This window comes from Mesoplodon bidens (genome assembly GCF_964165515.1).
Source record: "Mesoplodon bidens genome assembly, chromosome: 11".
Classification (NCBI taxonomy): Eukaryota; Metazoa; Chordata; class Mammalia; order Artiodactyla; family Ziphiidae; genus Mesoplodon; species Mesoplodon bidens.
Window position 1 is genome coordinate 20,824,544 of NC_138167.1, and position 26,834 is coordinate 20,851,377.

A 26,834-nucleotide genomic window follows, 5' to 3' on the forward strand; every position below is an offset into this window, starting at 1 on the left:
AAAAAAAAAAAAGTAGCCCAAGTCTCTCAATGAATGGATTCATTTATTTGACAAATTAGTATTGACTGCTTCATATGTGCTGGTACTATAATAAGCCTTCTACACATGCTGTCTTATATAATCTTCCCAGCAATTTATGAAGTAGGCACTGTGGTTATCATCCCACAGATGATGAAACTGAGGCTCAAAGAGGTTAACTTGTCCAAGGCCAAAAGCAAAAAAGTGGTGGAGGTGGGTTCTGAACCTAGGTCTGTCAGATCCAGAGCTAAGATATACTGCCCCAGTTTCTATCCTTTGGATGCAGCCCATTTTGCTGTAAACATTTCTGTAGTTACCCTCTGTTGCCCCTTCTCTGGGGTCACAGATGTGTTCTCTTTTTTAGAGCCTGTGAGGTCTTAGACAGCTTATAGTGGATATGTGTTGTTGGAATAACAATCAACAAGGTTCTCATAAGAAACTATCTTGAATCTATCATCTTTTCTTAAGGGGTTGCTAGGATTACCAATTCAATTTTTAGGGAGAACATATCACCTTAAGGATTTATTGTTTGTATTTTGCTATTTACTATATGTCATGTTTGCGTGAAAAAGAAGCTATGATGGTAAGTGCTATGCTCTCCATAACTCTTCTCAACGACTGATACATTATATTTCTACTTATTCATTTGTTTATGGTCTGCCTCTCTACTTTAAAGCATTGGTGCTATCAAGGCAGCGACTTTTGTCTCTTCTGTCAACTGTGGTATCTCCAGAGTCTCAAAGAGTTTCTGGCACATGGTAGATACACAATGAAAACTTTTTTTTTTTTTTTTTTTTGCGGTACGCGGGCCTCTCACTGTTGTGGCCTCTCCCGTGGCGGAGCACAGGCTCCGGACATGCAGGCTCAGTGGCCATGGCTCACGGGCCTAGATGCTCCACGGCATATGGGATCCTCCCAGACCGGGGCACGAACCCGTGTCCCCTGCATCGGCAGGCGGACTCGCAACCACTGCGCCACCAGGGAAGCCCTGAAAACTTTTTAAATGAAGAGAATGAGATTATTTCTAAGATGTGAAAGAGGGCTACATTTATATATATTACTCATTTCAGCTCAAATTTCAGAGTAAGTTGTACTAGCACAGTCTGAGGTCATATGAGATGGAAAAAATAATACCTACTACCATTTCAGACACATTACTTATGATCCTTAAATTATAAAGTATTATTTTTTCTATTTTATACATGATGAGACTGAGTCTCAAAGGCTGTGTCCCATTCCCTCAGCTTGGACAGTGTCTGGATCTCAAAGACTGGTCTTCGCATGATACCTCAGGACCAGGGCTTCCTGCCATCCCACACAGGAGAGGAGCAGATAATGGAAAGTTATCCAAATTTCTGCAGTTCTCACTTCACTTATAGGGCTGTCCAGATTCCTCCAGGGAGTCGACCGGGATGTATAATGGTTAAGAGCCAGGATCTGTACTTGGACACGTACAGCTTAGAGTTCTGTATTTGCTATGTGACCTCGAGCATAAAACCTTTCTAAGCTTTAGTTTCATCATCTATAAAATGGGCTATTAACAGCGACTACGTCAAGGATTTTTATGAAGACCAAATGGGATAATTTACAAAGAGAGCTTAGTTTAATGCCTGGCACGTAAAACTGCTCAATATTAGCATTAAAATGTCAAACCATCTAGACTTGTTAATTCGTTTTTCTTACATAAATATAAAGACCACACCAAGTATCCATTGGTGCTAATAAAAAGTAGACTATGTGATATTTGTAACCAAGACAGTATGTGTGTTATCAATTCCTAACCTGCTTAAGTTGGTAATACATTTCTGACCCCTGAAATATACTCTAAATTTGGCCTACTGTAATAAATGTATGAGTGACTCTAATTGCAATAATAATTATGGTAGTAATCACTACCAGTTATTCTCCAGCTATTTGTTAAGGTATTATACTACACCCTTTACTTGCATTATCATTAATCCTTGAATTAACCATCAAAAGAAGGCATTATTGTTTCCATTTCATAGATAAGGAAACCAAGGCTAAGAAGAATTAAATTGCTTTGTCCCAGATCATTTAGCTAGTAAAGCAGCAGGTCAAGATTCAGGTTCTAAAGCCCACATTTTTTCCACTATGCAACACTGTCTCCTTGACTGTAGTTCTAGACTTGGTTTTAACAAAACTAAAGAAGCAGTAACCACCGGTTGAATGAACTGTTACTTGATGTTTCATGCTTTTGAGAGTTATTTTTACCTTTCTTACCTCATCTGATTAGAGTATTTTTTAATCCTATTATCTTGCTTTTACCTTAAAATGCAATTTAAAATAATAATAATAATAATAATAAATGTGGGGAGGGATGACTTCATCATTCTACCATATTTAAATCCTATCTGATTAACACCAAACTTTTTGTTGTCTTTAAAAAGTAATGCACAGCAGGGAAAAAAAATCACAGTTGATTCAATGTCCCTTACGTTATAGAAAGCATGATAAATTTTGATGAGGAAGGAGGGATTTGAATGAGCTGCTGTGGGCTGCCCATTTTTACACCTGGCCTAGCCTGGTCAGATGGCATTACCCATGGCAATCCATTTTCCTGTGCTTCAGTTTCTCTGCAAAGTGGGGCTTAAACTGTAAATTTCTAAAGAACAATGACCATATCTTATTCTGCATATTCCTAGTGCCTACCACAATAAAAGTTGTTGAGCTCGACTCAGCTGGGCAGTGACACCTTCACTGGGGTGGCCATGAAAAACAAGATCTCAAAGATTATGTTGCTATGATTCTTACTCCATTTTCACAAATTAGGAAATGAGTATTAGGATTTCTCCCTGGCTCACTCCCCTGCACCTTTATACTGATTCTGTAGGCTGGTTTCAGGGATTCCAAACAACTAATAAAGAGTCATGTGCCCAACTTTATGCTGTAGTTACAAACTAATCCCACTTGGTAACCAGATGCTTCTAAAATAAGACGAGGGACTCCAATAGGCAGACAGTGTGGTAGGGGTGCGGGGTGCCTAGGGCACCTCTGATGGGCTCGTGAAAGCTGATTGTGCACATCTCTTCCCAGCCCCGTGTTCAGTGACTTCACATCGGTAGCTTGAAAGCAGCACTGGTAGAAGTATTTATACCATGGAAATTAGCAAGTGCTACAAATAGCACCTCCCACCCGTACAGCTGGTTGTTAAACGTTTACCAGCACACCGATGGAGAGATGGTCCAGTTTTGGATGATTGCTTTGCTTTGGCTTGCAGTGGAGGGGGCTTTTCCTGTCAACAGTAGCAGAGTGCCACATCACACTAAGCGATGATTTAGAGATGCTCCCAAACCATCAACCACACTCGCTGAGGCCACGGGCTCTAGAATGAGGTCATATTTAAGAAGTGATGAAGACGAAGGATTTTTTCCCTCCAATTTTAAGGAATTTTGCTACAATAGCCATGACTAAATTTATTTATGGGGAAACTATTGTTGTTACACCCCATTATTACTTGTAATAAACAACTCTTCTATAGGAAACTCCACTAGTCAGTGTATAACTCCTAACCCCTAACCCATACCAGGCGTCAGCATTTAGAAGACTATGTTTTTAGCTTAGACTAGTGGTTCTCAAAGTGTGGCCTTATTTATTAGAAATGCAAATTCTCGGTCTCCACCCCTGACCTATTGGATCAGAAATTCTGGAGATAAGGAAGTTTTCACCAAGCCCTCCAAGTAATTCTGAACCACTAGCTTAAACATTGTCTTACCAGAGGCAGTGGCAATGAGAATCTAGTAAAAATGCTTAAGTTATGCTAAAATATTCTAACCCATCCTTCTGAAGTCTTGATCCAATAAACATCCTTTAATAGATTCTCATGAAATGTTCTTTTGTATATTATTTAAATCTCTGATAAACTATGTATTAATAAGCAATTCTCCTGAGTGAGACTGCATTCATTTGATATATTGCAATATATCTTTTGTTGAAAATTATTTCTAATACTCTACCTTAAATTCTATTAAATAGGTGAAAACCCATAGAAATTCTCTTAAGAAATATCTAGAGAAATAGGTACAGTTCTGCTACATCTCTTGTTGATCAATTGGCTGTGCAAATATGAGAGGAGAGTTCATCTTGTTACTATATTGACTGAAATAAAGCACTTTAAATACAAAGGTGAACATTGATTAACTAACAGAAATAGAGTCACATTTCAGGTACACAAATGAAAGGGGGGGATGGAAGGAGGAGAGAAACCTTGAAAGACATTTGACAGGGGAGGTTGTATTCTCCAGATAGCCCTGTCAAGCAGCTCTGTCAACAACAAAAAGAAAACAAATAAATTGGAGGTTGTGTGAATGTCACAAGACCAGAATATAAATATGACACGGAGCGAAGTAAATACCAATAATTCGCATTCTCACAAAATGTTTTAGGGTGATACCTTCTAGCTGTGCCAAAATGAAAAGGAAAAAAATGATATGTAGGTAAATCTCCAAGACCCGGGTCCATCCACCATTCACTTTTTTTTTTTTTTGCGGTACGCGGGCCTCTCACTGCCGTGGCCTCTCCCGCCGCGAAGCACAGGCTCCGGGACGCGCAGGCTCAGCGGCCATGGCTCACGAGCCCAGCCGCTCCGCGGCACTTGGGATCCTCCCGGACCGGGGCACGAACCCATGTCCCCTGCATCGGCAGGTGGACTCTCAACCACTGCGCCACCAGGGAAGCCCCCACCATTCACTTTTTATTCATAATAAGCTGATCCTCAAAAGGTACCACTGCAGGAATAATACAAAGTGTGACAAGACTCAGGACTCGAACATCTAGAAATGGATTTAACATTCAGAGAACATTTCAACTCTGCTTAACTTTCTAACTCTCAAGAGAGAATGCAGTCTTCACTCTGAGCAGACAAAGAACATCTTTAGACAGAATGTGGAGTTTGCGACTTAGGTTTCTCTTCTTGCTAAACAGATTGCAGACACATGCATCCAAAAACAGGTTTAAAATGATGGGATTTTTTTTCATTAAAAAAATCTTTTCAAGCTTTTCTTATCAACATAATTATCCATCTGTACATGAACTAAATCTTCACAAGCTCTTCAGGGCTAGCTGCCCTTTCAGCACTAGTTTTCCCAGTGCCACCCAGGTCTTGTCTGGTTTTGTGTTCAGTGATACCACCTGTCTGCCCCTGGTCCAATGGGTGCCTTCTTGAAAATCTTATGTAACTGCCTTTTTCCACTTCTATGGGCCGCACCTCACCATATCCAATGGAAGCCCTGGCCCAGAATCCAAGAATGCTGTTCCAGAGAGGCCTGGCAAGTATCACCACTCATTAACAAGAGCTCCTCCTTCTCCGCCCTGGGAAGCCAGAGCACCCTGTCTTCCTGGTGTGCCCACGTCCCACCCACTTAGAAAACAAGACCCTTGGTCTGTCATAAGAAATCTGGTTTCCTCCCCGTGGCCATAAAGCCTTCAGTTTTGGGGGTTTTTTTTAACATCTTTATTGGAGTATAATTGCTTTACAACGGTGTGTTAGTTTCTGCTTTATAACAAAGTGAATCAGTTATACGTATACATATATCCCCATATCTCCTCCCTCTTGCGTCTCCCTCCCACCCTCCCTATCCCACCCCTCTAGGTGGCCTTCTAGGAAAGCACTGAGCTGATCTCCCTGTGCTATGCGGCTGCTTCCCACTAGCTATATATTTTACGTTTGGTAGTGTATATATGTCCATGCCACTCTCTCACTTTGTCCCAGCTTACCCTTCCCCCTCCCCGTACCCTCAAGTCCATTCTCTAGTAGGTCTGTGTCTTTATTCCTGTCTTACCCCTCGGTTCTTCATGACCTTTTTTTTTTTTTCTTAGATTCCATATATATGTGTTAGCATACAGTATTTGTCTTTCTCTTTCTGACTTACTTCACTCTGTGTGACAGACTCTAGGTCCATCCACCTCACTACAAATATTTCAATTTCATTTCTTTTTATGGCTGAGTAATATTCCATTGTATATATGTGCCACATCTTCTTTATCCGTTCATCCTATGATGGACACTGAGGTTGCTTCCATGTCCTGGCTATTGTAAATAGAGCTGCAATGAACATTTTGGTACATGACTCTTTTTGAATTATGGTTTTCTCAGGGTATATGCCCAGTAGTGGGATTGCTGGGTCATGTGGTAGTTCTATTTTTAGTTTCTTAAGGAACCTCCATACTGTTCTCCATCGTGGCTGTATCAATTTACATTCCCCCCAACAGTGCAAGAGGGTTCCCTTTTCTCCACACCCTCTCCAGCATTTATTGTTTCTAGATTTTTTGATGATAAGCCTTCAGTTTTAAGTGTTTAATAAATACTACTCTTCTATAAAGTGCTTGCATTCTAGACTCCAATAAACCCTCTGATAAAGAAGTATTGTTCTAGTATGCAAATCTGTAGATAAGAAAATGAACTCCCCACCCCCTCCCAGAGCCGACCGAGCCCTATCAGAAGGCCAAGAAATTAAAGTATGTTGGATTGGGACTTCCCTGGTGGCGCAGTGGTTAAGACTCCTCGCTTCCAATGCAGGGGCCCCAGGTTTGATCCCTGGTCAGGGAACTAGATCCCGCATGCATGCTGCAACTAAGAGTTTGCAAGCCGCAACAAAGGAGCCCACCTGCCAAAACTAAGACCCGGCGCAACCAAATAAATAAATAATAAATATTAAAATAAAATAAAATATGTTGGATTGATCCAGGCTTTCTCTCAAATATCTTACACTAGGCCCTAGAAGTGAAACTTTCAAAAATCCAGAAGGATGATCAGTTTCATAGTATTTAGACATGTCATGATGTACAACCAAAGTTATATGAAGTGTATTTGAGATGCTTTCTGTTCAAACTATTCAATGGTTCTTCATAACTGGGTAACTTCCCTGGCCTTTTTTTGTTTTCCCTAGACTGATTCTGGGTGACCCAGCATTTCTGATGGTTTCTATTGCTTTAAGGGCTTATGTTCAGCTAAGACCCCTTTCCTGAGTTCTAGGCCCACGTGTCTGAGATTTGAGTTCAGGTGGGCATTATTGGTTTCCATTCCCATTCTGCTCTTCCTCTTGTATCTTGTGCCTTATTAAATGTGAACTCCATCCACCTGGCTGCTCAAGTCAGGTAGCTGAGCACCTTGCTTAACCCTCCCTCCCCTTCAACCCTCACATCTAATCAGTTCTTAGAGCTTTGGACTCTGCTTCCTTAACATCACTCAAACACACCTACTCTCGGTCCCTACTGCTACCTGAGCTCAGGCACTCACCATTTCTCCATAGATGGAGAACAGCCTCCCAGCTGGTCTTCCCTTCCCAATCCATTCTTCACAGCCAGAAAGACCATTCTAAAAGGCAATGTTGATCACATGATTCCCTTGCCTCAAATGTCCTAGATTGAAATAAAAGTTCCTTGTGACCTACTTCCTGCTCATCTCTACAAGCTCATCTTTGGCTTTTTCTTCTCCCATCCTGTGCACCAGAGCTCTGGGAGACCTCAATGTTTACTCTGCATTTCTCCATGCTTTTGTACCCACTAGTACTTGCTCTAATCTTCCTAACATCTTTCTGCTTAATTTCTGCTTACCTTTCAAAATCCATCTTCCTCCAGGAAGTTTCTTCAAGTTGCCTTCAGGTTAATCACCCCTTCAGTGTATTACAGCAGACACGGTCCTAAAACTTACATGGTATTGTAACTTCACTCTCCTCTTTTTCCCACTGAACTGAGAGCTCCTTGAAGGCTGAGACTGGTTTTACACCGCTCAGTTCCTGGATCTGTTAAAAGAGTCTGGCCTCAAAAAGAGTTCTGTCGACTGACTAAGTGAAATACTCTAGAGTGAGGTTATATGTTCTTGCGCAACTTCTTGCTGGAAGCCAGGCTAAATTAAGACTTCACAGAAGTAGACACTACTGAAGTAGAAAAATTTGTTCAAGGAAGGCAGAGTCAGATTTTAAGATACTGGTCATTTAGGCTCGATTATTGGAATGTGTCTCTCATGAAGACAAAGGGGAGAGTTTTGGCAATCGCCAACTTCACAATAGCCTCTAGGGACAAAGACAGTTATGTAGGAGAGAGCCTGACCCTGTGCACCTGCAGACAGATGCTAACAAGCAAGCCCAGGCACATACTTAGGGATCTAACCATCCCCACAAGCAAGTTTAGAAGCTTCCATTGGGTTTCTTGCCAATAAACAAAAAAGAAAAGGTCTTTCTTCCATTGTTTTAGTTCTGAAAATTCTTTTTTTAAATCATTTTAAGAATTTTACTTTTTTATTTTTTTATATTTTTGGCTGCTTCGGGTCTTAGTTGCAGCTCGAGGGGTCTTCGTTGAGACACGCGGGATCTTTTCGTTGTGGCGTGGACTCTGTTGTGGCATGCAGGCTTCTCTCTAGTTGTGGCAGGCGGGTTTTCTCTCTCTAGTTGTGGCTCATGGGTTCCAGAGTGCGTGGGCTCTGTAGTTTGCGGCACGTGGGCTCTCTCATTGAGGCGCGCAAGCTCAGTAGTTGTGGTGTGCAGGCTTAGTTGCCCTGTAGCACGTGGGATCTTAGTTCCCTGACCAGGGATCGAACCCGCATCCCCTGCATTGGAAGGTGGATTCTTTACCACTGGGAAGTCCCTAGCTCCGAAAATTCTTAATTTGAAAATACATAGTAAGCCATTACAGGCCTTATCAAACTTATACCTCAATTAGATATATTTTTTAGATATATTTTTAAAAGAGTTTTGAAAAGGAACTTCATCCCTGCCTTGGAAATATGGCCACGTTGTGGGTTACACAAACAACTTCAGTGTCATTACCTCCACATCTGCCGGTGCTCTGCTGAAAAGCTGTCTCTGTGGGTCCTATCTGCTTTGTTTTCTACCCAGCCCTCTCCAGCCCACGCTGTGTCTGTTGAACTAGGAATGTCATCTCTGCTTTTAACCATCAGCCTGTCATAATGGTGGAAAACGCTGAAAACAGCCTGTACTCAAGGAAGACGGCTTTTGGCTTCACAGTCCAGTGGAAACCTAAACCCGCAACTTGGGAACCAGTGAGGGCACAAGCCACTTATTGATTTTGTAATCAAGGGGAGAATAGGATAGAGGTGCTATGTTAAAATGTTGTGTTGGCTTTGTAAATAAACAGCTACCACCCTAGCAGGTCCGAGGTTCAAAGCTGGCCCTGGGGGTAGGAGTTATGAGTATCACCAAACCAGCCATCTAATGACTTGCTGGGTGACTCTCAGCCACCCTTCCAACATTGTCTCTAGGAAAATTGTGCTTATCAGAAAATGCAATTCTGTTGCTTATGTTTTTCATCCTAAAGTAGAAATTAGCAACCTTTTAAGGTTTCCAAAGTTGAGTGTGAATAGGTATGCTTTGATTAGAAACTCTAAATCACAGTTTAAGAAACTCCGATGCACTAAAAAGAAAATCAAATTGAGTAGGTTTTATAGACCACATCTTCTTTATCCATTCATCTGTCGCTGGACACTTAGGTTGCTTCCATGTCTTGGCCATTGTAAATAGTGCTGCTATGAACATTGGGGTGCGTGTATTTTTTTGAATTAGTGTTTCCTCTGGATATATATATATAGATATATATAGATATATATAGATATATATAATGGAACATTATTCAGCCATAAAAATGAATGAAATAATACCATTTGCAACAACATGGATGGACCTAGAGATTATCACATTAAGTGAAGTAAGTCAGACAGAGAAAGCAAAATATCATATGATATCACTTATATGTGGACTCTTAAAAATGATATAAATGAACTTATTTACAAACCAGAAATAGACTCACAGACATAGAAAACAAACTTATGGTTACCAGAGGGGATAGCGGGGGGTGGGGGGTTAGATAAACTAGGAGTTTGGGATTAGCAGATACACACTACTATATATAAAGTAGGTAAACAACAAGGGCCTATTGTATCACATAGGGAACTATATTCAATGTCTGGTAATAATCTATAATGGAAAAGAACCTAAATATATATGTAAATAACTGAATCACTTTGCTGTACACCAGAAGCTAACGCAACATTGTAAATTAACTACACTTCGGTTTAAAAAATTGTTTTAAAAATTGAGTATGTTTTCTCTCAAAGTTGCCATGCCTCCTGCCAGCCTTCTTTGGGTCAGTTGCACCCCCCCCCACTCTTCCCATCACTGACACTCAAGCACTTGGAGATGGCTTTCTATTTCTCCCACTCCAGTGTCCTCCCACTGGTCATGCAATAGCCAAGATGTATACATTTTACTTTTACTACACCTTTCCTCTCACCTCTTTCTCTGACTTTGTCCACCACCCTCTGAGCTCTGGCTCACCTGTTAGATTAATCTTGCTTAGATTAGTAAAATAAGATTCTGATGTTCTCACCGCCAACCCACCCAACACCACTGCTCATTTTCCAGAAACATGTCTTGAATCATGTCATTCCCCTGCTCAGAAATGTTCAAGGGAACCCCACTACTTCCTGAATCAGTTCTACATCCCCAGACTTTCCATCTACATTTTCTGCTCTATATTTTGTTATTTCAACTGTAGATACATGTTTGCTATTCTTTCCATACACAGTCCTGCGTCTGCCTGCGCTCGTACTATTTCACCCAAGCTACCTGGTTTGAGGGTGGGTTCCATCATTTACTAGCTTTGTGCTTCTGTTTCCTCACTTATAATGTGAGGATCATAATAGCACCTACTTCATAGGGTTTTATGCTGATTACTTGAAGAAATCCATACAAAGGCCTTAGAAGAGCCTAAGAACAAAGTAAGTATTCAGTAACTGGTAGTGATCATTATTATTATCATCATCCCTTTCAAGGACCATTTCAAATCCACCTCTTTAGTGAAGGCTTTTTTAATTGCCCAATTCAATGTTATTTTTTTCTTCTTTTTGTACTTCTCTGAATAGCATTTGACACAGAATGCCCTGCCTTAGAATAGTGTGTGCACTTATCGTGGCCTGGCCTGAACCGTACAGTTACTGAGGTTGAGGAAATTTTGTTCATCATTGTATTCGCTGAAGGACCTTGTACAGCACCTGGCACATCAAAAGGACTTAATAAATACTGGCTAAATTGAAATAAATTGATTTTCCTATTTTTAAAACTCTGTTCCACAAGCTGAGAAAAAATAGCACATAAAGATAAGCAAATGAAATGAACACCTTGATAACAAGGATGTTACTGGTGAAAGACACTGAGATTGATGTCATTAGAATGCACGGCTTTCCTTGATAACAACCTTTCATCCCTGTTCTCCATTGCAGGTCTGCTTAGTGGCCTATCTTGGTTTGTTTATGCTTTGTGTCTCCTATCAAGTTGACGAACGGACATGTATCCAGTTTGCCATGAAAGTAAGTTGTCATTTTTCTTTCTCTTTTATCATCACATAGAAGGAAACACGAGTACAAAATTAAGGAGGACTTTTTAAGGGGTTGTATATCTGATTATTCTAGAAATTGCATTTTTAGACAGGCCAAAAAATGTTTCAGGAGGGCATTCATCCAGACCCCAAAGGTAATGCTGATTTTTTTTTAAGTCTTAATTTCCATGAACTGGATTGGCACAGAGCATATGAAGTACCCTCCAATGCCCTTAAAAGGAAAATTGAAAACTCATTAGTTCAGCAAAACACTTGGCCAGGGAAAAAGTGTCTATATCAGTGCCCACTTCCCCATCTCAGGGTTTTTTTTTTTTAGAATGTTTTAATAATGAAGCAATCTAAGTGTATTTCCCTTGGTAGGTGGGATCACTGAGACAGAAAAGGTACATTGGGTGCATCCAAATGACCTGTGCCAAGAATCTGAGGGCAAATGCAGGAGGTTGGAGTACGCTTGGTTTAGCAAGTGTGTGTGCCTTTCCTTGAGTGCCTTTTTTTTTTAGAGACACTGTGTTTGGTTGGAGCCAATTCAAGTACACAGCATTTTCACTGCACAGTAGAATCTGCTCCAAAGGGAAACACAGACACACCCTTTCAGAGTTTAGGGAGATAAACAGCCCACTCAGAAATCAGTTAGTAGAAATCAAATTCCTACATTTTCTTTCAACTCCTGTAGCAGAGAACAAAAAGCTTTCTGTAATGTTGGTTTGGTTTGGTTTGGTTTTTGGGGTCCAGTCACATTGTTTACTTTTCTTCTATAAGAAAACACATAAAAACTGGATACTCCTTTGTAAGATGTTAGTATATTCTAGTATATTGATATAAAAGCTATTGACATAAAAAAGCAATGTGCTCATATATACATACATATATATATTTAAGTCATGTCGTAAAAGAGTAATTAGTGAATAAAATATTCAAATTATTTTAGCTAGCAAAAAGAATCTGGCTACACAAAATGTATGCTATGATCCTATGGAAATTAAACAAATAGCTCTTATATGCACAGAAAAAATAGTTTCTCTGAGTGGTGGGATTATACCTACATTGTGTAGTTTTTTTCTTCAATTTTGAGATGTTCTCCGATAGTTAGATGTAACTCTTCTAATTTAACAATTTAATGGATGCTATTTTAAAAATTGATAGAGTTAGAATTTTGGTGGATATGCCCCCCCCACCCACCTTGGAAATTTTACTTTTTCTGTCTGAGGGTGTCCCTTAAAAGAAGGCCAGATAGAGCAGACATCAGTCCATGTTTACTTTTTCGGTAGAAGTCTGAATAAACTACAAGGCTTAGTGACGATTTTGTTTTTTAAAGCCTAGTAAGAAATGATCTGTTAAATTATGGGAATTTCATTCATTAGGTAAAAAGGGCTCTAAACCAGGTTCATCAGTTTCTGTGAAATGCCCTCATCCCCCTCTCCACCACGATCCCAGGAAACAGCAGAGGCAACAGCAACATCTTCACAGAGGCCCCTAAAGCCATCTCAACGTCTGCATTTAAAATAAGGAGCAAGGACAAAAAGATTAAAAAATAAAAAAGTCACTGCCAATGTCAGCCAGGTTGAGAATTCACCACTAGAAAGATCTCATTAACTATCTTTTTTTTTCACCTGTGACAGACATTGACAAATACAGAGGCACTTTGCTCTTCTCCTGAGTGTGACCTTTAGTGATGCTTGCTGCCAGCTCTCTAAGGTGCCCGCTATATTATCTTCAGGTCGAAAATGAGCTCCGTCAATCTCCAGGTTTTCCAAAGGCACAACAGGTTACAGCGGACTTCCCTTGTGCTCCTGACATCACCTGGGGGAGAAGGAATAAAATGCACCTTCATGAGGTGTTTCTCACTAGCAAAACCGCATTTTAGTGCTTACGTGTTGATATCCTGGACCAAGCTTTGGTGGCGAATTTATTTCCTTCTGTTGAACGACCAGATAATCAGGACAAGCAATACGGGGGGGGGGGGGGGGGCGGGGATGCCAGCGCTTTACTGCAGCCTGCGCTAGCGCGCGCGCGCGTGCACACACACCCACCCACACACCCACACACGCCGCACACACTTCCCTTTCCCTTACAGACAGTGGCCACGGGGGCTTGTCTTTTCATCTCAAGCTAGCACAGTCTTCTCTGGCGGCCCTTTGGCAAGCCCTGTAAGCCGCCGGCGCCTTCCATCTTTCTCCCCGGGCCCTGCTCCCGAGTTTTGCTCCTGGGCTCGGCGGGCCATCCAGCCGCTGATTGGACCTCCTGCCTATCCTCTTGGCCGTGTTTTCTCGGGGCTCACCTTGATGATGTTCAGAAACGTGTCTGGTTCGTGTGCGTGCAAAAACACGCCGGGGCACATTCCCCACGAGGGCATTGCAGGCGCAATGGCCTCTGAACTTTGAAGCGGCGACCGGGTACCAATTAGAGGCGGCGAGCGCGGGGCGCGCCCCCGGGCGCTGTGGTTACATAAGCGCCGGGGGCGCCCGCCTCCGCCCGCTGCGCAGTGCCGGCCGCCCGGCCTGACACAGGCAAGACAGATGCGTCCCGAGCCCCGCTGGAATCAAAATATATTTGCTGGCCTTCCCAAGGTCATCGTAAACACTCTTATTGATAGTTATTCGTGCCGTGTAGGTAAAACAAGCCACTTGATTTTAAATTACAGATTCTGACCCAGAAGCTTGTTGCTGTCAGCTGAGTTAAAAGCCGCGAAGGAAAAATGCTACAGCGCTGCAGATGTAGCCCACAGGCTTTGGCCGATCAAGTCTATATTTATGTCTTGAAATGGATAAGAAACTTGATTCTGTGGCTCACTCTTGCTTACTTGGCCCGATGCTTTCCTGCAGTGGGAGAGGCAGAATCACAATGTGTGAGCTAATGCACCAATGAAAATGTATTCATTTAAAGGAGCTGAGGGGCATGGCTTTTGTTTGTGCTCTTGAGGCGTCTAGCATATTTAATATGCTCAATTAAAACTGAGCAGTCTCTGTGCTTGTGTAAATGTTCACGTCCTTTCTACAAACCAAGGATGTGTTGTTACTCTCACATGACACAGAATAACACAAAGCCAGTATAGGGTTGATATCCGCAAAGTCCTGAGACCTGGCAGCTCTTTCCAGGTCTACTAATGTGTTTATTTCAAGAATACTTAAATAGTGCTACTGCCTACCAGCCACTGTTCCAAGCCCTTTGCATGTATCAATTTTTTTTTTTTTTTTTTTTTTTTGTGGTACGCGGGCTTCTCACTGTTGTGGCCTCTCCCGTTGCGGAGCACGGGCTCTGGACACGCAGGCTCAGCGGCCATGGCTCATGGGGCCCGGCCGCTCCGCGGCATGTGGGATCTTCCCAGACCGGGGCACGAACCCGTGTCCCCTGCATCGGCAGGTGGACTCTCAACCATTGCGCCACCAGGGAAGCCCAGTATCTATTATTTTGATCCTTAGAGTAATCCTGTGACTTAGGTGCTAGATGAAGAAACAAAGGTACCCATGGGATTGATTTAATTTGCCCAAGGTTCATAGTTATGGAGGGGAGAACCGGGATTCTAACTCAGGCGGTTTGCTCCCCAGTCCATGCCTATAACCATCACCAGGCACTGCTGTGTACTTGGTAAAAGTCTTGGGCAAATCTTTTGCTCTTTGGGCCCAAAAGTTATCTTTTAAGAAGAGACAAAACTCTCATTTCAGCAAACGGATTTTTGTGATGGTTATGAGAGAATATTTTTTGCAGCTATTTGAATAACTTACAGATCCAGATGAGGGATTATTGTCATTGTTTCAAGATAATGCCCCAGGGGATGTTATAGAAATTCTCTATCTAAGGATGAGTGTGTGGGAGAGAGTTAAGACAGGACCTCCGTAGTCCCATCCGCTGATGGCAATAAAGTGTATGAAGAAAACTCGAACTGGGGCCATTCTGCTAAGCAGATGACTCTCAGGTGAAAAATTATCCCTTAATTTGGGCCCTCCCTGCTGGTATAGTCACTCATGTCGCCGGCACTGGAAATGCAGCTGCCATGGGCAGGCACGCACGACACGGCCAGCACAATTTAATTTGGCCCTTGGCATCAAGAGTTTGAAGTCAGTCGTCAAGCCTGAATATTTCAAAACAACCCAGAATAATTCAAATATTCTGTCCCAATGGCCTCACAAAATAAATCCATACTTTTTAGCCCAAGAACTACTTTTTTTTTGCAGAAAATGTGGCCATTGAAAATTTGGGCGACAGGCAGGACCAAGGTGATGCATTCAATAGCACAGATTAAGTATTTCCTCTTAAATTTTTGAAATGGTGCCACAGTGTGTTTTTCTGGTTCCCTTCCTCCAAGGGAGGCTAAATGTGTTCAGTATAAGTTATCCTTTTTATGTCCCTGAGATCGATGTTTCCATAAACTGTTTCACAGATGCAGAAATGTGTGTTGTATATGACAGTCCTTCGTATGACTTGAAAATGAAAAAGAGATTGTGTGTTTAAGATATTTTTGATGAGAAGATCCAAAGAACCCCTGCACTCTTTCCTCGTGCAGCCATAAGAAGATGAAATGGCTTTAACCAGGTCCACTCTCTTCCTGTGTCCGCAGTGAAGCTTCCAAGCAAACCAGACACATGCTCAGGGCACCAACACACACACACACACACACACACACACACCAGTCAAGACAGAAAAAATAAAATTTTAAGTATTCTATATTTAAGACTTGAAAACATTTGAAATTGTCCCTGTGTGCAAAATCACTCATCTGGAGGACTTATGCACACATATTTTATAATCTTGCATACATGTTTTTATTTTGAGTTGCAATTAGTTGGAGGCAGGGGGAGGGCATAATCTTTTCAGAGCAACTTTCATCTGAACTTGGACGTGACTAATCTTCCTTTGAGGAGCTCACATTCAGCAGGATTGCTCTATGAGCAACTTTTGACTATGGGAATGTAAATCTTGCACTAAGAACTGGGTTCAGTACACCAGTCCCAACAGCTGGGGACTCTGTTCCTTACCTAGATCCTCATTAGGTTGGGCCATTAAGAGAAAGGTTTTCAGTAGGGAAGTCCAATCACAAGATTTCTTGTTCTGTAAAATGGTTTATATTGTGGCCATGTCAACAAGCACCCACAATTTTTGATCAAAATATTTCAGGTGGGGGGCTTCCCTGGTGGCGCAGTGGTTGAGAGTCCGCCTGCCGATGCAGGGGACACGGGTTCGTGCCCCGGTCCGGGGAGATCCCACATGCCGTGGAGCGGCTGGGCCCGTGAGCCATGGCCACTGAGCCTGTGCGTCCGGAGCCTGTGCTCCACAACGGGAGAGGCCACAACAGTGAGAGGCCTGCGTACCACAAAAAAAAAAAAAAAAAAAAAAAAAAAATTCAGGTGTAGGGTAAATATCTGAGTTGTTCAGGGATTCCATGGTTCTTTAGTAGCAGAGTTAGAACTTTAACGAGACTTTTCCATTCCAAGGCTAACACATAAGCCAACGCTGTTCAGAACCTTGGTGGCTGAGGGACCATTTACAGTTTATTTTTATGCTCAGAAACCAGATAGTTAAGGTGAACTTGGGATGAGACTTGTAGGTGATCAAGTCACCTACCTTCTGGAACCATAATTTTTTTTTCTCCCAGCAACCTCTCACTGGGGATCCTGGCCTTCCTGGACATAGTTTGGCAACCACTCCATTGAATATAGCCTTTTTCATTAACCCATGTTGCTAGTTGACCAATCACTGCCAATTTTGGCCAACACAGCGTTTACATTGAAGAAATTTGTTCTCTACTTCCTAGTCTTGTTTCAGTCTTTATATCAGCAGTTGTTAAGGTCAAAACAAGTACAGTATGCCTTTCAGGGATGGCTCTTGTGTTTGGGAGTCATCTCAGCTGCCTGCTACATCCATATACAAACATCCCCAAATCAAGCTAATGTTGTTGGCTCAATTCATGGGAAACACCCGACATCTGTACAACAAATGAAAATATGATCAGAGTTTTTCAGATTGTGATCAGATTGCTCCCTAACAGTCCATAACGAGCCATTGCCATGTCTTGGGTACCATGTTTCTGAGGAGAGACAGCCCCCTCCATCAGGGAATGGAGGGAGAGAAGGAATCTTGGGAGAGAAGAAGAAGAGCTTTTCTTTATTAGCTTTGCCAATAGTCATCCAACGTCCTCTATAACTGGAAAGGTTTTCTTCTGCTTTCTTGCAGCTCTTGTACTTTCTGCTGAGCGCCCTTGGCCTGACGGTCTGTGTGCTGGCCGTGGCGTTCGCCGCTCACCACTTTGCACAACTCACACAGTTTACCTGTGGAACCATGCTCGACACCTGCCAGTGCAAACTGCCCTCCTCCGAGCCCCTCAGCAGGACCTTTGTGTACCGGGATGTGACTGACTGTACCAGCATCACTGGCACTTTCAAACTGTTCTTACTCATCCAGATGATTCTGAACTTGGTCTGCGGCCTTGTGTGCTTGTTGGCCTGCTTTGTGATGTGGAAACACAGGTACCAGGTCTTTTACGTGGGTGTCAGGATGTGTTCCCTGACAACTTCCGAAGGTCAGCAGCAAAAGGTCTAACATTCTTGCTCAAAGGTGGGGAGAAAACAGCACCCTGACTAGCTGAGATATTTTTAAAAAGGAAAAAAAGAGAAAGAAAATGAAGAAAAAATGAAATTTGACAATAACTAATATTCACTGTTCTAAATGAATATTTTTATATTTTTCAGGAAATGAAAGAGCATTTCTTCAGATTTCCATAGTATTTTTTAGTTAATTCTTAAGATCTAAACTGACTTTGGGATATTAAAAGAACACGGTACAGGGAAAGAATGGTATAGATCTATCTTTAAAGTCTGGAGTCTATTCCTAATACTCATGTTACCTATTACTGATATAATCTTCTTTCCAGTTAGTCCAGTTCGATTTGGACAGTTTCAGACCCACTTGCTAAATTTTGTAGGATCTTCCTCCAGGCCTTTCCTCCCTCCCCCCATGATCCTCACTATGACTCCGAGAAAAGCAGGGGGGCAGGAGGAGGGGGAGAGCTGAACAGCCAGTGTGTCTTTCTCTATTTTCCCTGGTAGAGATGTCTTCAAGGCATGAAACAGCTTAAAGGAGCAGAGTAGAAAAGGAAGAGACTTTGCAAAAGGCCGAATAATTACAAACACCTGGGTTGGGGCCCCTGGCCTTTTTCCTCTCCTCCCTTATTTTGGATCTGTAAATAGATCACTTAGTGAATGCTTTGGGTGATTGTCTGCTTCTCAGTAATTGAAAGCTGGTGGTAGTTGTATTCTTAATGATATAGACGGTTTAAAAATAATTACATTATGCTTCTATTCTGTCATCTAAAACAAATCATTAAAACTAATTTCTAGCTAATTGTTAATTATAATTATGCTCAGAAGTCTATTTAATGAGCCCTGGCTGTACGTACGTGGCACTGTCGGTATTTGGAGAAATTACTATCACAAGAGAGAAGGCTTAAAGATTCTTTCTTCTGAAAGCCAAGCTTTACAAGGGAGAAAAAAAAATTTTTTTTATTAATAGCTCAGGTTAAAAATACTCATTTAAATGAAAAAGAGAGCATTTGTAATGGGAAATATTTATGCAAATAGCACATTTGTGATATGTTGTAAAGTATCTCTCTTGGCAGCTAAGTACTTTTGACGAAGATTGAGTAATGCTGAGGTGTCCCATTCATGAAATTATATTTGATATGTAATCTTATTATTGATTTGTATGCACAGTCAACTAGAGCCTTAAACTAATGTTTTCTGAGGCCCTTATTTGAACATTTGGCCATTGACTTGGAGGGTAGTTTTTGGTTTTGTTTTGAAGTGACTGCGACTTAAAAGAGCACAGCTACCCTGTGGTGGGAGACTTTTCTCTCTAGTTATTGTTATCATTGAACTTGGAACAATATCAATGTTTTAAGGAAGGAGCTCAGAATGCAAATTCATGTAGCATAAATGTTACCAAAAACTTTCTCTAGGCCTTCCTTGGTGGCGCAGTGGTTGAGAGTCCGCCTGCCGATGCAGGGGACGCGGGTTCGTGCCCCGGTTTGGGAAGATCCCACATGCCGCGGAGCGGCTGGGCCCGTGAGCCATGGCCGCTGAGCCTGCGCGTCCGGAGCCTGTGCTCTGCAACGGGAGAGGCCTCGGCAGTGAGAGGCCCGCGTACCGCAAGAAAAAAAAAAAACCCAAAACTTTCTCTATTAGTATGCTCTGTTGAAAGCAGAAATTCAACATAACTGAGCTTTATTTGCTTCTCCACATTGCCTATTGATATATTTTACTAATCATTAAATCCTACTCTAAAAAAATCATTTCCTTGTTTGCCTTAAGAAGTATATGAATAATTCCATCGATTGTGACAATAGTGTCGATTATTACATGATTTGAATATCCAAATAAAAAGGGAAATGTTAAGTTAGTTGGAGGATTGTAAATATATTTTATGCCCTCCAGATAAAACACCTGATTAACAGATGTTAAAACCTTTTCATGTATTGACTTGCTTTAAAAATGGCCTTCCTACACACTAGCTCAGGCCAAAAATGCACATCGGGGGCTTAATGGATGATTCTGGAGCAGAGGTTTGATACACAAAAATTACATCAACACACACCAAGCCTCCTGATGATGACCTAAAAAAATACTTTGTACCCTGTTAAAAAAATTCCAATAACTGAATCCATTTTGATTTTGACAGTTCCCTACAAAAGAAAATGACTGATAATCTGTGGGCTTTTTTTTTAAGGCACCATTGGAATCACACCCTGAATACCTTAAACAATTTTTTATAGCAAATACTACAAATTTTTCTATCAGAAAATTAAATTCTACACAACACTAAGGTGCTCTATGCTTTACAAGTGATTCACAGGGTATTTCAAATGGTAGAATAACTCTAGCTTATGTGCTTCCTTTTTCTAAATAATGCAACCAGTAAGAACTGACATGGTGATAAGCTTGGTAATAATCAGGATATATATATATATATATATGTGTGTGTGTGTGTGTATTATATATATACACACACACATATATATAATGTGTATATATATATACACATTATATATATAAATATAAAATGTATATATAATGGGGATTTTGCTATTGTGTGCTTGAATCATTCTTAAATCCCTAAAGAGAGAAAAAATTCATAAGTGAAGAAGAAACAAAAAATAAAACGAAAAAATTAAAAAGGAAAGAGAGAAAAGATTTCTGTGCTGCAAACTCACTGTGTATTGATACATGTGAGAATTGTGTTGCATGAATAACAAACTGCTTTGAGCTGGATTTGAAGTATTTTGAGGTTGTGTTTTGCAAATATTGAAGTTACAGTAATGGCAACAGAAAAGGAACAGATACCGAGCTTTACACTTAGCAAAATGTTACATTTAAAATCTGACAAGGTGCCAAGATGGTGACTGTCTCTTCTAAACCATAAAAACAGTAAGATTTGCACAATCCTCCTTCTCTTCCACCTCCTTCAGGAGAATTAAATGAATAAAGACTTTGGAAAGAAGGCGAACAGCCGGGACTTGGAAGCACTTGAAATAGGAGGAATACAGCAGCCTAAATGTGCAGACTTTGTAACTGAGCCCACCCAGTCGGTCTGTGCCTTCACGTGACCACCATCTGTGCCTCCCTAGCTCCATCCAAATTTGTGCAGCAGATCCTTGGAGCCATTCCTAAAAATATAGCTACACCAGGCCCTAGAAACTGCAGTCAAGTAACAGGCCTAACTCTTTTCCTTCCTTGAGTTAAACCTCCATAAGATCTCTTTGAAGGGGCTTTCAGCCGCAGACATCAGTGTGTTCTGACAGCGAGAACCCGTTATGTGTTTTCTATTTGTATCCAGGACATTAGAATCTGTTCATATTCTCATACTTCCTCTCTTGCATGCAGTATATCTGGAATATGTTTATAGATTTGTTTAGTAAAGGATGGGGTAGAGGGTATCCGAGGGAGATTCCAGGGGACAGCGGTGGATCGGTTAATGCTGATCAGAAATGAACTGAAAAGTTGCCCTGAAAAACTCATTGCATCCTATCATGAAGCATACCTTTACATTTTCTAGTGATTGTCGCTGAACCATTGCTGTGCAGCCATACACACAGCCTGCGAATCAGGCTGGCCCTCGGTTCTTACTGTACTCAAAGAACTTGATCATATTTTTAGATGTACGCTGTGTTTTCGGGGTAGTGTTACAAAGAGCTGAGGGCCACGTATATTGACTCACAGTGGAAACATTCATTTGGATAAAGGTTCAGTGGTTCAGCCTGTGAAATGAATACCTTGATTGGTTTCTTCTACTTTTCTAGTATTTTATTATCTCAAACAATGATCCCCTTTGAAAATATTGGTCTGTACTTTGGTGTTGCAGTTTTGTTCTTCTGGCATTGGGGGTATAATGAGTAGAAAACAAAGTGTTTCCTACATGTTTGAGGTGGTGGTTTTTAAGGGGGTGTGTATACTGAAGATTTTCTTTGTTAATAAAATTTTCATAATCTCTGAAAACTCCTTGTTTGGATGTGTTTTAAGGTGGTGGTACATTGCACATGAACGGGTCTACATAACATCTCTCAACTTAGGGATTACAGAAAAAATCTGGGTTGGGGATAGACAAGGACCAATATGCATTTTGACTTCTCTGTTCCAGGGGCTGATTCTCTTTTCGTACATTGTCGAAGTCAAGGTTGTAAATGCTCCCCAGCCAAAGGGAGCCTGAGCTGGAAAAAAAATTTTGCAGAAGATGCTTTGAATGCTGATCTTCATTTACACCTATGAATATCAAGTAAAGCTTGGCCTAAGGAACGGGATACATGTCGAATGTTACATGCACAGTCATGTTAGACATTGAATTATATGGAAAAACAGACAGCCTATTCCATTTTAAATCTGAAAACAAGGGCTCCTTCTTACCAACTCTGAGGCAATTTAAATAGTTGATTATACTGTAAAATGCAGTGGGTTTTTTCTCTAATTTAGTTAGAAAAGCTTGTAGAGTGCCAAAGGAAAGGGATAACGATTTAGGACACGTGCTCTGAGCTGAACTTCCTATCCTTCGTCCTAAGGCTGCAGGTCCTAGGGTTGGAAAGCTGACTGCCACTTTCTAGCTATGTGACTTTGGACAAACCATTTAGTCTTTAGTTTCCCTATTTGTAAAGTGGAGAAAAGTGTAACTGCCTCACAGCCTCATGGGAAAGGTTAAATTAAATAGCACTTAGCAAAGTGGCTCATAGCAGTGGCTTGATAAATATTTGGTTTCCCCTTTCCAGCTGGGTTCTACATAGCCTTCTCGTTGATGCCGGCTCCAGTCCCCACATCCAACTAGAAAAGTGTCTCTGCATTGCTATCCCCTTCTGGAACTTCCTTTTTACAAGCCAGAAACTTTATCAAATGGGCCTCAAAGAGAAATTCTGCTTTTAAAATAATATAGTACCAATCTTACTGACAATGTGTATGGAATCATGTGCTGGCTGGATCCTTATTTGTTGGTTTACACATCTGGATGTTTCTTGAATGTGGCCACCTTCTCTCAGCTCTTCTCTCAGGCAGAAGTAGAAGCTGAGACATTTCTCCTGATTTTCATAGCCCTTTGAATTTAATGTAAGAGAAGCGTGTTTAACCCCAACTTTTAAAAGTGAAGCTTTATTGAGCTTTGGTACATTATCGGTCTACTGCATGTTCGGTTGTAACATACAATCCCTCATTTATTTAAAAACCAACCATCAAGCACCTTTAATATGCTTGACTCTGTGGATCACTGATTCTCATCCAAGAATCATAAAAGGGTTTACTTTTGAATATAGTCAGAAAATACCAGCTGGAACTTCATTCTCCAGGCTGGATAGGAAAACACTCATATGAATTTTTAAATTGGAGGCAAATTTAATTATTAAAACACTACAGCCAGAAATCTACTTTTTCCCCGGACAGGGTCTATCTATCTTTGTAGTTCATGACAAATTGTTATAAACTATTTTTTCATTTGACAGATTCATCTTTAATAAGGTAGTATTTATGAAGTGCAGGACTAATATCGCTATTGAGCTTTTAAAATTCAGATTGTAAGCAAATGAAAGTAAAACTAATACATGGGGATGATGCCAGCTTGGAGACAACAATTCATTCTTCTATTTCTTTCCAACAGATATTTATATGTTTATTGATCCCTCCCAAAACATGGGCTTTAGAGGAAGTCTTTTCTTCTTTGGAAAGGTCATCAGAAAGATCCCGTGGGATGTATACTCAGCTGTTATTCTTGGGGAAAAGCAGATACTAGGGCAAGAATCCAAATACACGATTTCAACTGAGACATGAAGCCTTTTGTTTAACAAGACCCTGTGATTGGGGCGAGGGGTGGGGGGATGGGGGGTGGGGAGGTCTGGAGATTCATCTGTGGGACCTGTGCTGCTTTTTCCTCTTCCACATGGATCTTGCTGGAGAAGGAGCCAGGGGTCCCTGGGATGCTGCTGCCAGGAATTGCGGAGGAGGCTTGGACAGTGCCTGAGGAGGGGCTAAACAATGAGATGTCAGCGGGCACTTTGGGGTCTCTGAACCTGGACACTTTGGAGACATCTCTCTCTGCATGGGGTGCACTGTCTACTCTGTTTGGCTTTCTACCCAGACCCTTCTCCCCAGAAACGCAGTGTGTTGTCTTTCTGACCAGGTGTCCTTGTAGAGAGCAAGAGGATGGTTCTCAAGGACCACAGGAAGCAGTGGCACTTGTGACCAGAGAAGATGATCGTAATCTCATGAAACCCACCCCCAGCTCTTCTCCCTACATCTTCCTAGGCATGTGTTTAATAGACTATTGGTACCCAGGGCGGGTGTGAAACTGGTGCGCCAGCCAGAGTGAACCAGAGTCTGAAAATTATGGGATTAAAGTTATCACTAGCCTCAGTGGATTATTTTGACTTCTCTTTCAGTCAGGATAGAATTCACATATTCTTACAAAATAGGCGAAATTCCCACAGATACCTTTATGGGTAAGAGTAGACTTACAATTTTTTATTAAAACTTTTTTCTAGATTGCAACAAAAGTGACCAAAGCATGGTTATATAACTGAAAGGAGAGAGAGAGAGAGAGAGAGAGAGAGAGAGAGAGAGAGAGAGAGCTTATTTAATTTAATATAGAGAAGTTTAGAATGTGGGACATGGAGCTTGGCTACGTGGCCAGTGGCTGGGAACGTCCCCTCGGACAAACGTAGAGAGAAGTGACATCTTGAGTGTGTCTGGGGTTGGATGAGTGGGTCACAAGTGAGAACCTGGATTCCATTTGGCCTAGCTTGGCTTAGAGTAAGAGCAACCATCCTGCTGCAACCCTCACACCCACCACTGCCAGATTTCCAAGCTGCCCAGACAGCTCTGGGTTAAGTGACCAAGAAGGCCACCTCCACTTCTGGGATGTATATCTCTCTCTTCCAGAGAATAGATTGGTCTCTCCACCACCTCATTCCATAGCAAAACCTCCCCCTCCTTCGTGCCCTGGCCCACGTCTATGAGACGCAACTAAGGTATTGTTAACTCCTGTGCTGGGGGTGAAGACCTTAAATACAGAGACCCCTATAAGTAGGGTTTTCATTTCCATAAGTGATTCCTAAAGATCAGAAAATGTCTCTGGTCCAGAGAAAGGAGGTGGGATGCCCGTGAGGGGAGCCTTGCCCAGGTGTCCTCCCAACCCAACCCTGTAGGCAGCCACCTACTCTGTCTGGGCAGAAGAAACAGAGTTTCAGAGCTGGCGGGACGTGGAGAACATTTGCCCTGGACCTCGGCTCGGGCTGTGGCTTGGGCACCCGCGTGGGTCTGCGGAGGCTCGGGCCGCTGGTTACAGCTGAGCAGACGCCGGCTGAGACTCGTGGAAGGGAAACACACAGAGTCTGCGGGAAGGGCCCTCTCCTCCCAGCATCTCAGAGGGCTCTTGATTGTGGAAGGCAGACTGGGGAGGCAAAGGGAAGAATCCATGCAGAACCGCGTTGCCGCCAGGGCCCGGCTCCCTGAGCACCGCGGTGACAACACACCCAGGCTGACTGCGTTTGCTCGGACCTCCGGGCTCCTCTATTCATCCCACGCACAACACCCTCGGAGCCTGGCTTGGCTTCACGCTGCTGCCTGGAGAAGGATGTGTCAGGCAATAAGCAGGAAAAAATGCTCACGTCTTATTGGAAAAGGCCCAGATTGTAACTTAACAGGGTGATTTTTTTTTTTTTTTTTCATTTCCAAAATGTGCTTTTCCCCTAGAGTCCTTGAGCACAGACCTGTGGTTTTCTCTCTTGGGTTTTACAGTCTTTCTGCCTCAAGCCAAGAGACTTGCCTCTGCTCTCCTTGAGTCAGAGTCCCCGCTGGTAGCTGAACCCAGGAAGCCCTGACCCCACGTCTCCCCCTGGAACCACCAGACCACACAGCCTCCTGTGCTCAACCCTTTGGCTGGGTGTCCCGCCTCCTCTTTGTTTGGAAAGAGATGTCTTACGTAACCGCCAGCTTACTAAATGCTCCATTGTCTTCCACTTGGGAGAGCTCAAAATAACCCATTAGTGACTTATGACTTATCACAAAGATGGAATCTATCACCCACATAGCCACAGCCCCACAGAGCAAGCCTCACCTGCCTTAGATCAATGATCACCGGCGAGACTTCACAACTGTAGTCTTTGGGGAATTACAAGTTCAGGACAAGGTGCAGGAAATACAAAGCCTGGTTCATCTGTAGGTCATGGTTTTTTGCTCAAGCAGCACAAGAAAGTCATTTGTAATTCAAGATCGAGACGGGCATAAACAATTCTGATCTGATGATTCTCTTACTAATCTGATTTTGATAAACAGCTGATGAAAATGGAAGGTGTCTTATCACCAGAGGAGAGATATCCAGGCAGTGAAATCAGTTTCTCTTATCTCACTGGGCAGGGATTTATTTCAGGACTCCTATTCATAGCCCACCATGCCAAGAACTGTGATCACTGCCCTGGATGGCAAGGACCTTCTGAGCAGAATGACAGAAACCCATTGGGTAAGGTCTTCTCCATCTTTATTTTCTATGAATCTCTGATTAGCCCTGCTGGGAATTCTAGTAATTACTTTAAGCTGGCACCTCTAGAAAACAAATATACCTCAGGATTCAATTAAAAACGAGAAGAACCTCTGCATGGTGTGGCCAAGGAGCTTTCACTGCATAAGGCAGGAGTGTAGACCAGGACAAATAAAACACTCTGCGTTAGGTGATCTTCCCATCTGGTTCTGCTGCCAGAGCAGCCCTGGGGAGAGGAGCTGGAGAGACAGGGGAGACAGCCTGCTTCAGCCTGCTCTCTCTTCCCCACGGACCTCACAGTCTTTCAAGGCTCCCTCAAGGCTCTTACTCATTTCTTCCTGCAGCAGACATATTCTCACCTGGGACACGCTATGTGATTAGTTTCAGATGGAAGCACATTTCTGTCCCTGCTCAGTGACATGTGAGCCCTCAGCCCAGCTTTCAGAAAAGATCCCTCC

General features: G+C 42.2%; 1 protein-coding gene across 1 annotated transcript in view; it reads left to right on the forward strand.

The window, feature by feature from the left end:
- SSPN (sarcospan) overlaps nt 1-21,866 on the forward strand; it is a 42,361-nt gene extending 20,495 nt beyond the window's left edge. The window contains exons 2-3 of the mRNA XM_081249550.1: nt 11,270-11,356; nt 17,554-21,866. Of these exons, the coding sequence (XP_081105676.1) occupies nt 11,270-11,356; nt 17,554-17,919 (453 nt within the window). The 3' untranslated portion in view covers nt 17,920-21,866. The remainder of the gene's footprint in view (nt 1-11,269; nt 11,357-17,553) is intronic.
- The last annotated feature ends 4,968 nt before the right edge of the window (nt 21,867-26,834 follow it).